General features: G+C 43.2%; 2 protein-coding genes across 2 annotated transcripts; both read left to right on the top strand.

The window, feature by feature from the left end:
• Positions 1 to 3,910: 3,910 nt before the first annotated feature.
• Positions 3,911 to 5,599, top strand: LOC117865079 (peroxidase 2). The gene is made up of 3 exons (XM_034749162.2): positions 3,911 to 4,184; positions 4,572 to 4,763; positions 4,852 to 5,599. The coding sequence occupies exons 1-3, from the start codon at positions 3,975 to 3,977 to the stop codon at positions 5,410 to 5,412; spliced, it is 963 nt and encodes a 320-aa protein (XP_034605053.1). The 5' UTR covers positions 3,911 to 3,974; the 3' UTR covers positions 5,413 to 5,599.
• A 786-nt stretch (positions 5,600 to 6,385) lies between these two features.
• LOC117863465 (alpha-N-acetylglucosaminidase) lies at positions 6,386 to 16,411 on the top strand. The gene is made up of 19 exons (XM_072294951.1): positions 6,386 to 6,817; positions 7,161 to 7,237; positions 7,937 to 8,148; positions 8,648 to 8,769; positions 9,264 to 9,349; positions 9,905 to 9,999; positions 10,235 to 10,316; positions 10,829 to 10,935; positions 11,892 to 11,922; positions 12,006 to 12,123; positions 12,355 to 12,402; positions 13,027 to 13,137; positions 13,225 to 13,326; positions 13,413 to 13,511; positions 13,676 to 13,786; positions 14,471 to 14,712; positions 15,254 to 15,491; positions 15,807 to 15,885; positions 15,962 to 16,411. The coding sequence occupies exons 1-19, from the start codon at positions 6,578 to 6,580 to the stop codon at positions 16,252 to 16,254; spliced, it is 2,493 nt and encodes an 830-aa protein (XP_072151052.1). The 5' UTR covers positions 6,386 to 6,577; the 3' UTR covers positions 16,255 to 16,411.
• Positions 16,412 to 16,860: the final 449 nt, after the last annotated feature.

Here is a 16,860-nt window from a genome sequence, read left to right as displayed (position 1 = left end):
TGGTCTTACGTTAGTTGATTATCATAACTGTGGTAATATGTTTGTTGGGAATGATATTGTTGGCAATTTATCAAAAATGTTGGTAAAGTTAGAAAAAATTCAGTCACACGAGCAAATTGCCAAGGATTACAATACTCATAAAATGACTAATAATATGTTACTGCACCCCCACGACACTTTCCATCATCGCTTATCGCTTGGTGCATATTTTTTATGAATCTAGACATAGGGTATATCTTGATGCATAGAAAAAAACTATAACCTTAAAAAATCAAAATAGCGTATAATTTAGGACGGATAGAGTATATGTTATATTCAGAGCAGAATAACAAAATACATTAGTTAATCCGGATGTGCCAAATACAGACCACCAATACTATGGCATTTTTTGAGGTCTGGGAGAGGTGAAATTTCTGTGAAATATCCAACTACAGTGACCAGATCAACTGTTTTCTCGGCAACATGATACATTCAACATTCAACATTCAACATTCCTGGTCGGTACCCTTTTCACGCGTGGCTTTCTAAAGAAACTGCTGACCAGCGGTAGTTTTCGACCAATAATGCGTTTCCAGTTTCCAGGAAACAGAGTTAGTATTAACTGAGCCCAGTGCCAATGCCATGCTTTCACCAACGTCTTCAACTCTGACGCATCTCCTCCAGTGAAGGAATCGATCCCCACAGGCCACGCCAAGTTCCGATCATCGTTCCTGTCCACCCAGCACTCCAACGCAACACCTGCCCAGTTACCATCTCAAAGTGCCCCTCTCTGACACGTCAATTCCATGATTTGCGGGGCCGTTGGGGGCTTGGAGCGGTGCTGGCGTGGTAGGTTTCTTGGCGTGTGACTGCCGCCGAATCCTGCAGCGGTAGGTAGCATTGGCGGGCTCTCTTCCGATCGTTTTCGAAGATTACCGTATTTAGTCGGAATTTTACCGTCGGTAATTATCGACTTCTCCAACTTACATCTCACGGCCCATCATTGCTGCAGCCCGGCGAGCTGAAGGCCGAAGCACAGTTGAGCTTCGAAGTCGCTGCTGGCCTTGCTATATGCCCAAGGCAAACAAAGTCGATCTCGACGCCGGCCCCAAGCTCACCGGCCTTCCCTCGACCTCCTCGGCCCGTGAAGGCGACCTCGCGACAGGCTGGGGACTGGTGGTGCTCGGCCGGCGTGAGGCTGCGGGCCTGCCGTGCCGCTGCGTTTCGGGTCAAGTTGGGTTTGTCCAGGCTGTGCTCTCCCACGTTGGGCTGCATTTGCATTTTCGTGGGTGGCGTTGGGGGTTTGTCGAGTTTCGGGCTTGGCCCAACGTTTTAGTCGTGACGAGGGTGAGCCGTGAGCGCGAGCGAGTGATGCACGGACTGATGCGTGCTGCGCGCATGCTCGCACTCGCACTGTCGCACGCACGGTGATTGGCGCAGTTTTTTTTTCTAGAACCTGGTGCGCCGCACTGACGACGACCACTCCATTTACTCCCACGATCACGATGGCACGATGCATTTGGCCGGCCAGCGTCTCGACCTCCGCCGAGTGAGCTCTGCTATGGCCGAGTGGTGGAGTGGCCTCTTGTCGCCAGATGTCAAAAGGGTGCGTGGAAAGTGGCAATCCTTGGCCACTCCCACTGTAGAGCAGCCGACCAGAGCACACCAACCCAATTACTCCCTCCGTTCCAAATTATAAGTCGTTTTGACTTTATTAGATTCATAGATTTTGTTATGCACTTAGATATACCCTATGTCTAGATACATAATAATATCTATGTATCTAGAAAAGTCAAAACGACCTATAATTTGGAACGGAGGGAGTACAGCTGAAAGCTCAGTGCTCTCTATCCACACACCACAGGCAGTCAGACACACAGGCGATCGGTAACGGTGTGACTGATGGTATCTGGCTACTATCTGGACTTCTTTCACTGCTCCCTAGGTAACGGTGTGACATGCGATGTTCCAAAAGACAAACGATGCCAATCTTCATTTGCCAATTGATAGTGCATCTGAGCCTATCCCCTTTAGCTTGGGGGGTGTTATCTAGATAACTAGTGCACCATGCAATGTGCTCTGTTTAGGTAAATCCGAAGTTCTCCCTGATTGGAGCAAGTAGTTTTTTTTTTACCGCCCTTGGGTACCCCAGCTGACATGTCGGCATGACGGCATGGCTTGTTGCCCCTCTATCACGCGCGCACAGCTAGGGCCGCAGGGCGTCACGGCAGCTCAGGTTTTATCCAGAGTTTTACCATCGACGCCTAGCTTAACAGAGACCTGTAAAGACAGTGCACGGCAGGCCAAAAGTAGTCAGACGTGCGCACAAGTAAAAGGCATGCAGGGCTTCAAAAAGAGTCAGACTAGCTTCCAAGCGATCTGACCATTCCCCTGCTCTTTTCTGCAACTTGCACGTAGAAATCAGACCTCTCTATCACAGTCACGGGATCAATCACTCGCCAGTCGCCACTGCCGGCGGCCGAACATAAACTAGCTTAACGCCGGAGCATGTCGTGATCGTGCGCCGCTGGCATGCGCTTCGGAGCTCTGGTCGTCGTCGCAATGGCGGAGCTTGCCTCGTGTTTGTTTACTCAAGTGTCTGCCTCTATGGCTCTACGGGGTTGCAGCAGCATACTAGTGGTCTCGAGCGAAAAGGTTTGGCAAGTGCATGTGCCAGACACCGCCGTGATCGGTGCGAGGATAATTACGTTGCGTCAGGACTTTTCTGCCGCCTAATACAAAGTTAGTCAGACGAATCGTTTTACATGATTTGATTAGATGGATAATGTACCCCGCAAAATGCATGAACACTATGACCCAATTTGGAATTAAGAAAAAACAATGGGGTTCCTACACTGGTATTACGGTGACATTGTCTTATCGAACTTGAATTCAAGTGGCTACACCATTTCTTCCTTCTTCTAAGTGCGTGCTATAGCTCGCTGTTTAATTCGTCTTTTCCTATTCGGAGTTCGAACGGACATTCACTGCCAAACCAAGATCAACCCTATTTCAGAATCCATATAGTTTATAGCAGAAGTGATGACAAAGGGAATGAAACGGGCACAAGGTCACGGCAAGTTTGGGCGATCCGCAACGATGTATCAGCATGCACGGGTCGCGAAAAGTAAGAGCACGCCTCTGTGTTCTTTGCTTGGAGTATGCTTAATCCTAGCCAGCACTCTGCTTAAAGCAAACATGCTGCGTGCCTAATTTGCTGACCCTGGTCATGCTGCTTACGACCAGCAGCACCGCTATTCACACCTGAGCTTAAAGACTAAGCGGAGATTTTGGGTCGTAGTTATTGCCTGATTGGTCTCTAAGGTTGGTTGCAAAGTCGTATGCTATGCCCTGAATCTCCACTAGCTTAGCGAGCCTGCCCCACACTTTGGCAGTAGCTTTGAAATTCTTGTCCGGGCCTGGAGTAAAGAAATGCAACTGGCAGAGGATCTCGCTTGATCCTGGTTCCAAGATACCAAGCAAGATGGATTTAGAAAAAATGTTACAGCAGCGCCAGTGCAACTGTAAATGGAAAATATACTTTCTCTCTTTTTTTTAAAAAAAAAAGAAGTGCTATGGAATTCCAGAAAACAATTGCAAGGCCTAACAAAGTTATATGATAGCGTTTGGGGTTGTGTTTAAGAGTGATGAAATTGTAGAAGTTTGATGCACACTGAGCTTACCCAGCAGACGCCCTTTTACAGTAGAGTGTTATCTTCAAGATCATGCAGCAGCATTATTCTGCATGCAAATAAAGCTTTTCCCTACGTGTGTCCCCTCATTTCTTACTTTCCGGCTGTACACCACTAAGTTAAACAATGTCCAAACTGTAGATGGCAGGAGGCACTACGAGTGCAGTACGAGAACTAGCATGCTGATACCGCGATGCCTATAAATACCAGGGCGCGTTGAGCTATCCTTGCAGCCGCAGTGCCCACTGACCACTGAAGTCTCAGAGTTCTCTGTGCTTAGCAAGTTCGAGTTATCAGCACGCAATGGCTTCCATGCATTCCCTAGCTTTCTATACCCTGGCCCTGCTGTTCGCTGCGGCTGCTGTCTCGGCGCAGCTCTCCACCGATTTCTACGAGGAGACATGCCCCGACGCGCTCGACATCATCGAATCCGCCGTGAGAGCTGCCGTCTCCAAGGAGTCCCGCATGGGGGCGTCCCTGCTCCGCCTCCATTTCCACGACTGCTTTGTCAATGCAAGTGCCATAAGCCACCTTCAGTTTTTTCTTCAGCCTTCCATTTTTCTTCTGAAACTCCAGTATGCACAATGTTTATTAGGAGTTTCTGTCTTTCCTTCTTAGCAAAGTTAGCATCTTACAAATCGAACCAGCAATTGAAGCAAATTAACGAAAATTGAGTTAGAATCTTGCACTGTTTGCACATGGAGAATAGATGCGTAGCATGCACAGGTGCGGGACAGTGCGGCGGTGTACAGTCAGTTCAGTTAAAATGTGGCGCGCACTCTGCGGCGTGCTTCAATTTTCAAACAACTCTCTGTCATTTCTAACAGATCGTTTAGTCTCCGAGTAAAATCATGGAGTGTCTTTCGTGGACTAACAGTTGACTGCAAATGAACTTTACAGGGCTGCGACGGGTCAGTGCTGCTCGACGACGCCCCAGGCTTCACCGGCGAGAAGACCGCGGTGCCGAACAAGAACTCGCTCCGCGGGTTCGAAGTGGTTGACGACATCAAGAAGCAGCTTGAGGACGCCTGCAACCTGACGGTCTCCTGCGCCGACATCCTCGCCGTGGCCGCCCGCGATTCCGTCGTCGCCGTAAGCATCGCATGCACAATTATCATCGAGACAAGTACTAATTATTTCTTCCCATGCATGGCAACAAACTAAACTGTCGCCTCTGCAGCTTGGCGGGCCGACGTGGGACGTGGAGCTCGGCCGTCGGGACGGGACGACGGCGAGCCTTGACGACGCCAACAACGACCTCCCGGCGCCGACCTTGGACCTCGGCGACCTGATCAAGGCCTTCTCCAAGAAGGGCCTGAGCGCGACCGACATGATCGCGCTCTCGGGCGGGCACACGATCGGGCAGGCGCGGTGCCTCAACTTCCGCGGCCGCCTCTACAACGAGACCACCAGCCTGGACGCGTCGCTGGCGTCGTCGCTGAAGCCGCGGTGCCCGAGCGCGGACGGCAACGGCGATGACAACACCTCGCCGCTGGACCCGTCCACGTCCTACGTCTTCGACAACTTCTACTACAAGAACCTGCTGCGGAACAAGGGCCTGCTGCACTCGGACCAGCAGTTGTTCAACGGGGGCTCCGCGGACAAGCAGACCACCGCCTACGCGTCGGACATGGCCGGGTTCTTCGACGACTTCCGCGACGCCATGGTGAAGATGGGCGGCATCGGCGTCGTCACTGGATCCGGCGGGCAGGTCAGGGCCAACTGCCGGAAGGCGAACTGAAGTAACAGCAGAGGATGTATCAGTCACTGTGGTGTCAGCCTTGGTAGTGCCGTGGTCAGTGATCAGCGCGTGCAGTGTGTTGTGGTCTGCAGAAATGTTCCTTCTATCATGTCGTAGTCTGCTTCGAACGGTTGTAGCACTACTTCACCAAAATAACATGAAGGAATAAATACAGCTCTTGGGATCATGGATGCTTTTATTTGTGCGCTGAATTTGATCAGAGTAACCTGAATAAACATTGGTCAGTAAATCATTCCTCAAGAATCTGATGAGCTTCCTTTCAAAAAAAAAAAAAGAGAATCTGATGAGCGCCCCTTGGTACAAGATCTGGGCCTCGAGGCCGACAATGTTTTACTGGCTGGGCACGAGCCCAGTACTTGCACTTTTTGTGCTGGTCGACTACTTGCAATGCGAGACGCGTTCGATTTGGAGTTAAAAAAGTCTATAATATTTTGGCTTGATGCTCTGTGTTTTCAGGTTATACTGGATAAACTAGACTTTTGCACAGGTATGTACTTTAGAATACCAATAAAGTTGTTAACATCACAAAGCTTGGTATCTTCTTATGATAGCTAATATCAGCCGTCCTTGAATCTAAACTAAAGCTCGGTCCTCGGTGTCCAGTGACACAGAATCCACTATGCAAATCGAAACTGCCGCACAAAGGCCGTACCCCCATCGCTTCTGCATTTTATATTTCAGCCTCTTGCTACGGGAGAAGGCACATTAGGCATAGCTTGTGATTTTTGTTTAAAAAAACCAAGGCAAAATGGTAAGCTATAGTATGTCGCAGAAAAGGATCAGAATTCTGTCCCCGTCTCAACTCTCAATTTAAAAAGGTTTCCAAACACCCGGAAAAGACAAACAAAAGCGGAAACGGCTTGACTGACGTCACGGCCCCACCCTACCTCCTCGTCCCCTCCCGCGCGCGGCCTGCCGCTCTTGTCATCTTCTCCTCAGTCCTCACCAAGTCACCATTGCCGTCCCCAAACCCCCGTCGCCGTCTCCCGAACCCCTCGCCCTTTCGCTGTCGCCTTCCATTTTCCAATCGCCAACCACCTCGCCTCTGCTTAGTTAAAACCGTCGCCATGCCGTCCGCGGAGTCCCACTCGCCGCTCCAACCCTCCCCCTTCCTCCCCTCACTCCCCACCCCGCGGCCGCGGCGATGCGGCCCTCCTCCGGCCCCGCTTCCCGTTTCCTCACGCTCCTGCTGGTCGTCGTGATCGCCTGCGCCGTTCCGAGGGTGAGATGCTCCGATCGGCGGTTCCCGCATCTCGACCGCGTCCGCGAGCTCCACCGCCGGGAGGGCTCGTCGTCGGCCGAGCAGGAGGCCGCCGCGCGCGGGCTTCTCGAGCGGATCCTCCCCTCACACTCCGCCAGCTTCGAGTTCAGGATCATCTCCAAGGTACGCGTGCTTCGCTGCTTGGGAGTCGTGAGGTCTTGAATGTTGGCAAGTGCTGTATAAATAGAGTTTGCCGAGAGATAAAGGTGCAGTGAGAATGTGGGCTAGAATCGTAAGCCAACGAAGCGTGACGGGAAAACCATACAGTAGTCCATCGATGTAGTGAGTTGTCAATATCCATTTTAGCTGTCAAAAGTCAAAACTGAACCATACCCACAAAATGCATGTACACTGTTTGCCTTTTTGTAATGACCCTGTTGATTTATAATTCTACCTAGGCAAGCTCATAATGTTTTTTTTACTTACTGATGACAAGGGTTCACAATATACTACACTGCATTGATAGGAGCAATGTGGCGGGAAGGCATGCTTCATCATTAGCAATCACCCGTTGTTTGATGGAGAAGGGACTCCTGAAATATTGTATGTTCCCCTTTGTACTTTATCAGTAATTGCAAATTATATCTTCAGCTTGCCTGACATTTACAATTTTTTCTGTTTCTCTTGATGCAAGAGGACCATGTTCATGCGTTATTGTCTTAGCATTTTTTATTTGATGTTATGTTCATAATTTGATGCTTTAGGTGAACTGTTGTTGTTAAATCTGCATATCTACATATGCAAACAATGAATTTATAACCATATCTTCTTTTAGCTCACGATGAGTTGATTACATTTACTCTTGATTGTATGACATCCATTAAGGCATTAAGAGGTGTGACATGCACCAAAAAATGATGTAGTGAACTAGCATGCCTGGCTGTACATTCTCTTGTGTTTCTATATCAGAACTCTTCTGATTTTTGTTTATTATAACCTATCCAAAAAGCAGTTGCCTACACAAATTTTGGGCCTCAGCAGATTCCACTAGAATCACGTGCTAATCCTTTTTGCTTGTGCAATTGGGTTATACTTAAGCGGTTATGCCTGCTCCAAATGTGCAGGGGTAACATGCCATCTGCTATGTTAGTTGAGACTTGCAAGTTTTGTATGTCTCAGCAACACCATTCTAGTTTCTCATAAATTATGTTTCTAAGCAATGCATGTATGCATGTGTTAGTTTTTACATACAGAAACCAGACAGGGCTTAACAACTTTGTGTTTGTCATTACTTGTGGTCAGGATACTTGGAGTAAGTGGGGTGGAAATTTCTGCTGGTTTTCATTGGTACTTGAAAAACTATTGTGCAGCACATATATCTTGGTATAAAACTGGTGGTGCACAATTATCATCCATTCCGCACCCTGGGTCATTACCTCGTGTTCCTGCTGCTGGTGTATTTATTCAAAGACCCGTTGACTGGAGCTACTACCAGAATGCAGTTACATCCAGCTGTAAGCTGTTAACTTATTAGTACTCTATTATCACTTTCCTGTATTCTAGTAGGATAAGTCATTTTTTCTGCTTGAAATTTCTAAGCATTTTAATTGAAGTGGGTTTTTAAACACTATGATGTGTTGCCAGCTACCCTGCTACATTGATGGGGTTGCTCTGTGCTCTGCTTGTTATATTACGTTGTATTTCTTTTCTCTCTCTGTTAAGATCATGCATTTCCAGGTCCTGTTTGTGAATATCACCATCAGGACCAGTGTTACCTTTCCTTCTCCCAAAAGGTTGCGCTGATTTATTCCCGTTGATGCCCCCATGGACGTCTTGGCATGATTAGTTTCCTGATTGTATCACCTTACCCCTTGTTTTAGTTTTTTGTTGTTACCATTTGGTTCCATTTTGGGGGCTCCTGTGAACTTTTGGTATCAATTTTCCATCCATGTAAAGTAAAACATATTTCTCAACTATTTTTCTCTGATTTAAACTGTTTTTCTTTCCCTTTAGATTCTTTTGCTTGGTGGGATTGGGAACGTTGGCAGAAGGAAATTGACTGGATGGCTCTTCAAGGGATCAATTTGCCTCTTGCTTTCACTGGGCAAGAGTCTATATGGCAGAGGGTTTTTCAGGTATATACATGCTTTCTTTTTTAAACCAATCCGTACACTGGATAATTCGATACTATGTATTTTCATGTGTCCTTAAGGTCTAAGGTGTTGAAATGGTGCACGAAAGCAGCCTAGAATCTTCGGTAGAGATTTAAGCAGATGGATTGGTGCATACCACAAAATGCCTAGGTGCGATATAGATTAGCAGGCGGAGCAGCACATCACTGCATTTCCACATGTAGTGCCATGTTGTGATTGTGCTGACAAAATGATTTAGGGGGTGGTTCTTAATATTGGCCTTTTGTTGGGGAATGTCTGGATCCCTTTTAAAAAAAGATGTAACCGCATTGGTTCTTCCGATTGATCCTATAGTATGTTGGCTCACTTTTTTTATGAGACTGTTGGTACTCTTTTATCTGAAATAAAAATATACTCTGGTTGTTGCTTTACTCTTCTGTTAACCTGCAAATGCGTTCCTAATATTTTCTGCCTTATTCCCTTATAAATTCTTGAAGAGGTACAACATTAGCAAATCAGATTTGGATGATTTCTTTGGTGGGCCAGCTTTTCTTGCATGGTCTCGAATGGCTAATATGCATGGGTAAGTTACACCTCTGGTATGCTGTTGGTCCCTCACATCTAAATTTTTTATTTTATATTATTCTATTTTGATCTGATATTCTTTTGCAATAATATTGTGACAATGTATCTTTTAAAATTATTTTCATTCATTCCTCAACCGCACAAGACAGTAATTTAAATTTTAGGTTGTCACTGGGGATTAGTTTGCTATAAAATATATAACTGCAACTAGGGATGCTCACATCTGGATATGTCAGATTAAGACAGCAAAAGAAAACTGATCTTATGTGGAGTGTCGGTAAAATAGGGATGTGCAAGCTCAAAATCTTTTCTTTGGGATTTGGTACCCCTTTTCTGAGTCCTATGTCCTGACGTTTATCTCTGAGCATAACTCACTGTCTTAGCTGCCAACAAGACTTTGGTGTCATCTTTAGTACCTGACAGGAATAGATAGTCAGTTAGTCACCACTGCTACTTTGTTGTCTTGGATGCAGATTTTTTTTCTGAACTCTTATTTCGAAATATTGTATACTACTTATTTTCTGAACTCTTTTATTTCGAATTATTTTATCAGATGGGGTGGGCCCCTTCCTCAGACCTGGCTAGATGATCAACTAGCTCTTCAGAAGAAAATCCTTTCTAGGATGTATGCTTTTGGCATGTTCCCAGGTAACACCTGTACCATTCTAACATTTCTGGATTTTGTGCAGTTACGTGAACAAATATTTTAATATTATATAGAAAACTCAATAGTATGTGATTTTATACAAATATATCTTTGTATTGGTTTGTACTTTTGTGTTTTAATTTGTTTAATTACTCGATCTGAGTTTTTTTAGTTTAATCTCAGCATCACTTCACTTCTTTTTTACTTGTCTAAGGCTAATATCTACCTCTGTTGCAGTTCTTCCAGCATTTTCTGGCAACATCCCAGCTGCATTAAAGTCAAAATATCCTTCAGCTAAAGTCACTCACCTTGGAAACTGGTAAGGACGATTTTGTATCTTCTTAATAAACCTTGATATATACCGTATAATTTTTCCGTGATTGAATACTTAAAATATAGAATATGGAATCATGGTTGTAGCTCCTGGTTTGTGTCTCACTACTGATTTCCTTGCAGTTTTGTGCCTCCACTGTAGCTGTCTTTCATTGATGTACCTTATATTGCAATTTGTGCTTGCATTGCGCATCTTAGCATCTTAACCTGCTACAGTTGATCTAACTGGAACAATCACTCTACATACTTGTGGTTCTGGATGCCATCCATGATTGAGACACCAGATTCATAACAACTTAACAAGCTTATGCCCATTTGTATTCTCAGTCTCATTTCAGCTTAAGTGTTTCATCATATGAAGTATCTCGACTTACGCCAGCCATACAGTAACACTGCTTCTCAACTAAAGTGAAGCAATCCAATGCTCTGTTGATCTTTGCTGACATCTTTTTTCCATCATCGCACGTGCTTATTTGATTTCTCTTCTATGGTATTAAGGTTTACAGTTGACAGCAATCCAAGGTGGTGCTGCACATATCTTCTTGATGCATCTGATCCTTTATTTATTGAAATTGGAAAGTTGTTTATAGAAGAACAAATCAGAGGTAGGATCTGTTTTGGTCAAGCTGTTCTCTAACACCATAATGCAAGATATTTTAATGTCAAACCTGGAATCCTGTGTTTGCTCTGTAACTAAATCTGCTGACTGGAAAACTTTCGTAACAGACAAATTCAAACTATCTAAGTTTCCAAAATTCTTTTCCAGTTGTAGTAAGTTGTTTAAGAACGCTAATATATCATTCATGTTTAAGGCTATCATGTGAATGAAGTGTAAATCTCAGTCCTTTTAACTTGTTATTAACCCATTGTTCATGAAATAAACTGTTCTTTGAGTTAGCCCCTCTGAGTTATCTTATACGTCATATCCAAAATAGTATCATAAAAAGTTTGCCCCAGATATTTGTTGCTAGACAATCACGATATGCTTTCATATGGTGTAGCACTTTGATCGGTGTCATAAGCAACATACTACACGATAGTAATATCCAAATCATGCTTCTTTGCAATAATACGTAGTTATTTTCTTATAATACTAGCACATTTCACTTTAGCAATGCTGGCTTAAGTTCTTTTGTGCTTCCTGACCACATCTTTGGTTGAACTTGTTATTTTGTGAAGATGGAATAGTTAAAATCATGAATTAGATAGCAATAAGAATAAAACAAACCAAGTAGGTCAGATGTACTATTGGAGGGGATGTAAAAGAAAGATTGAGGGTTAATATTTCGTTTTGTATTTTGCCTTTCTTCGGTTGAACTCAGCTGCTGCTCCCAGAACAATATCTTGATTTTGAAGTCTCGTGAAACTGGTCAGTGCACTCAGAAAGAGGAAAAAAAACACAGGGTGAAATTTTGCAATATTTATCAACATCCGAATTTCCCCCCTGCCACAAGATTGATGGCTAACTTTTACATTATTTTTTCCTGTTTTGTAAAGAGTTTTTTTACACTTTTCATAAAAAAAAATGCAAACCTTGATGCATTGTTGTTCTTTTCCACAGAATATGGTAGGACAAGTCACATATACAACTGGTATGATTTTTCATCGTCCACCTCACCGGAAGTTCCTGATTGATGAACCTGTTTTCATTTATTTATATTTTCAACATGTCTAGTGATACTTTTGATGAGAACACTCCTCCACTAAGTGATCCAAACTATATCTCTTCATTGGGTGCTGCAACGTTCAGGGGTATGCAAAGTGGTGATGATGATGCTATTTGGTTGATGCAAGTAAGTTCTCTGTGTTTTAGTAGTTTGCTAATTTATTACCTGCAATGGATTTGTCTGCAAATGCAGTTATTAAGGATATGATATGGCTATGGATGTCTTGGTTGATGCACGCTACGATTTTACTTCTGGAACTAAATTTTGATGCATTATTCCCCTCTCTAGCTGTGAAAGTTTTCTTGCTGCATAGTCACACCATATATGGATGGATCTCTAACATGTTTTACTGCGCAGGGTTGGTTGTTTACCTATGATCCTTTCTGGGAACCCCCACAAATGAAGGTGAAACTTTATTATATAGTTTGATAAGATATGAATGCTGTAATTTTATTAGCTTTGTATATATTGGTTTGTCATTTCTTCAAAAATGTTATAAGAGTAATGGGATTTGAAATTCATTTGACCTGGATTTTTAATGAAAAAAATGTTACATTGCTAATTGTGTGGCTAGCAGTTGCTTCGGAAAGTATGTTGGATGACTACAATTACTGTTGCAATAATGTGAGATGATCACATTTATTTGGTCAATGCAAGCCTTTTGTGTTCCAATAACATATTATGATTTGTTTCAACTAACACCAAGGAGGGACAATTTCCAGTGGTTGTTATCTATTAGGTTGCTGTCTTGATACTAATTAAGAAGCCCATGCCTGCAGTGATCCACGATCAAATGATATGACAACCACTGTATTTCTAATAAGTTAACCGTTCCTTATACACTCAATTTCTGCAATATTTCTGCTGAAAACGTGAATAGGCCTTGTGAACTTAAAGTGGCTAGATACATCTGTAAATCGTTTTTTTTCTATTTTGAGCGTGCAGCTTCTACATAACAAGATTTTTCTGTGTGGGGATACAAATCCTTTAAATTTCGATCTGATTAATCTCAAAATCTGTGGTTGTTAGGCACTACTGCATTCGGTTCCAGTTGGCAGAATGATTGTCCTTGATCTTTATGCTGAAGTTAAACCAGTGTGGATAAATTCTGATCAGTTCTATGGTGTCCCCTACATCTGGAAAGTTCTCTTTCTTTTCTTGTCAATACCATCTATTATTGTCCACATATTTTCCTTTATAATGAAACTTGTGTCATCCGTTTTCAGGTGCATGCTCCATAATTTCGCTGCAGATTTTGAAATGTATGGTGTTTTGGATGCTTTGGCTTCAGGGCCCATTGATGCTCGACTAAGTGATAACTCTACAATGGTATACAACGAGCTGTTTCTGCTGCTGAACTAGCTTATAAAAATATGAAATGTGATGTTTTACTTATTAGCACATTACTTTTGAAGGTTGGAGTTGGTATGTCTATGGAAGGTATTGAGCAAAATCCAATTGTTTATGACCTTATGTCAGAAATGGCCTTCCATCATAGACAAGTTGATCTTCAGGTGAAATAAAAGAATATTTTCTAGAAGAGCTTTATGTGCAATATTCTTCCTTTCTTATTATACTAATTGTTCAGTTCTTCTTTAAGTTTCTATGGTGGTTTCCCTTTGTACTAGCTATTGAATGCAACCGATTTTTGGTTTGATCGGTTTTGTATTATTTCCAGGTTTGGGTTGAGACATATCCAACAAGAAGATATGGGAAACCAGTGAAGGGACTGCAAGATGCTTGGTGGATTTTATACCAAACTCTATATAACTGCACTGATGGTAAAAATGTAAGTTGATCTTTCTCTAAAAAACTATGCCATGCTCAGGCACTGTGCCGTGTGTCCTGTCCATCCAACATTACACAAGCATATACAAGGAACAGAAGGTTGTGTGAAGTAGCAAGATCATAGATATCAGATATGCTATGCTGCTAACAACCTGGAGTTTTTGTATTTATTTCAGTTACATCTTACACCATATGATAAAGATCTTTGCTAGATCAATTTGTTCTGTGACATATAGCTCTTATGGTTGTTCTTTTTTCCTTTTGGTTGCGAATGCCAATTGAAGTTGATATGAATTGACTTGGGCTAGCAGGAAGAACCAGGCTAGCCATCCTCCCTCTGGAGGCTCTGACTGTTTTTGTCTCTTCTTGCTTGCTGATTACAATGTTAACCTTTAATAAGTCTAAAAAAAATGTTGTCCTTTAATAGGCACGCACTAACCATTGCATCTCATTATACCTAATAAACTAACAGCTACGAGATAAGGCTAACTAATTGCACACAAGTGCTATACTACTACGCGCATGCTGCTGCCTTGCCGTATGCACGTCCACTGCACCCACCGCTGAACTGGCCCATGGCTCAGCCCATAACAGAAGTAGACGCCAATTTAATCCCGCGCTTCTTTTTATTCTTTGATCGCATTCTTATCTGTTACTCTTCTCATGAATTTTATTCTGGTAACAGGACAAAAATCGGGATGTGATAGTGGCCTTCCCAGATGTTGAACCTTTTGTTATTAAGACACAAGGGTTGTACATGAGTTCTGGAAAACAATATTCTACAATACCACCGAAGAATTACGAGAAGGGCACCTCCAATGATGCATATGACCATCCTCATCTATGGTACAATACCAGTGTCGTTGTACATGCCCTGGAGCTTTTTCTTCAATACGGAGATGAAGTATCTGACAGCAATACCTTCAGGTGAGAATACAGGCGCTCTAATTGCCTGGTCCATGCTACAAAATAATTATTCAGTTCATCTTTGGGTGTTGCTACTATTTGCAAAATAATTATTCAGTCAGTCTTTAGTATGCTCAGAAACACTATTTGCAAGCTCAGAAATGTGGTTGTCTTCCATGGACTGGGTGCTAGTGACACGCTTTTCTCTCTGAATAACAAATTGTATATAAAAAAACCTTAAGAAACTCTGTTTTGTCTTGATATGTTCTGCCATTCCACAACCTTTTTCCATACATTTCTTTTATATTGCTTTTAGAATCACCACTTACTCGAATTCTTACTGTACGATTCGAACTAATGCTCCTTTGTATTGTGATCATGATCCCTTTTTTGCCGTTTCAATTAATCAAATTTGAATAGACACTGAAACATAATCTGTGTGGGATATTGAAGCACAGTTCACTGCACTATTATTTTGTAAAATGTGGCGAGGCCTATAAATGTTTGCAACATCATTTCATGGTGTTAGATAAGTCAATGAGATGATGTGTCACATTAACAGGTATGACCTTGTGGATTTAACTCGTCAAGTTCTGGCTAAATATGCCAACGATATCTTTATAAAGATCATCAAAAGCTACAAATCAAACAGCACGAATCAAATGATCACCCTGTGTCAGCATTTCCTCAGCCTCGTGAATGACCTTGACACACTACTTGGCTCTCATGAGGGATTTCTGCTTGGGCCTTGGTTACAAAATGCCAAGGGCCTTGCACAAGACCGAGAACAAGAGATACAGGTAATGATTTTTCTCTTATCATTCTTCACTGGATGATATAGCATCATACGTTTTGTATCCTAATCACAAATTCCAATAGTTATTTGTTAATGAAGGTTGGGATGGTTCCATTCTGACCTACCTGCTTGATCCATCTTGTTCTTATATCGTTATGTGCACTAAGGCATTGTAACAGACCATACATGTGCTACGATCAGATCATGATCTTGTGGTGCATGTTATGCTAGCCAGGATAGCAAGTACTCATAACAGTATTCTAAGCTCATGCGTTATTCCTGAGATTGCTGACGCACAGCTACATTGAAATCATTGCAGTATGAATGGAATGCTAGAACGCAAATTACAATGTGGTTCGACAACACTGAAACAAAAGCAAGTTTATTGCGCGACTACGGTGAGCTACATGCCACTTAGCCCCATACTGCTTTCACATTGCTTTCATGGATTTCTTTCTAACAAATTTGTTCCAGCAAATAAGTACTGGAGCGGCCTGCTGCGAGACTACTACGGACCAAGGGCAGCCATCTACTTCAAGCACCTGTTACTGAGCATGGAGAAGAATGCTCCTTTCTCGCTTGAGGAATGGAGGCGGGAATGGATCAGCCTCACCAACAACTGGCAGAGCGATAGGAAGGTGTTTGCAACCACAGCCACAGGAGACGCTCTAAATATATCACGGTCGCTTTACATGAAGTACTTACGCAACGCTGATCTACTTGAGCTAGAAGGTACATTCTCCCCTGGGAAGTCTGCAAGCTTATAAGTACCAGGTGTGCGGTGGTGATGATGGATTATGATGCACTCAGAAGTTCAGATTCGCAATTAGCTTTTTTTTTCCTCGTGTATTTGCTTCGATGAACATTTCAACCCTGATTGAGGATTGAGCCACACATCTCTAATTTACCATCGTTAGATTCTGACCCAACGTCTCAAGTTTGCTCACTTGCTCTCCCAGCATCTCAGAGGCAAACATTGAGCACCAATCAGATCGGCACCCATGTTCTGTTCTGAATATTCTGTATCCCAAGGTGTTAGGCTCCCCGTTTTGAAACTGAAAGTAGGAGAATGTAAGGGAAGAAAAAAAAGAATGAAACTTGGTGGGGTGTCAGGTGTGGAAATAATCGGCCCCAGTTCAAATGCCAGAATTATACGACTTCTTATGAGAATCATGCCGTTTTTCGGTGAAATCCGTGCCTTTCAAACACGACATCGGTCACCTAAATTCTAATTCTCGAGCGCAGAGCTTAGTCAGACGCTTCGACTACTATATGCTTGAAGACTACTCTAGTTGTGCTGAACGCCTGAACCTATGGCTTGAACCAACTTTCGGCAGGTGAATCCGTAGTGAATGTGAAGATTACTGATCTCG

Source organism: Setaria viridis, chromosome 7, assembly GCF_005286985.2.
Source record: "Setaria viridis chromosome 7, Setaria_viridis_v4.0, whole genome shotgun sequence".
NCBI classification, from domain to species: Eukaryota; Viridiplantae; Streptophyta; class Magnoliopsida; order Poales; family Poaceae; genus Setaria; species Setaria viridis.
Note: the sequence above shows the minus strand (reverse complement) of the source record. Positions and strands in the feature narration are given on the sequence as shown.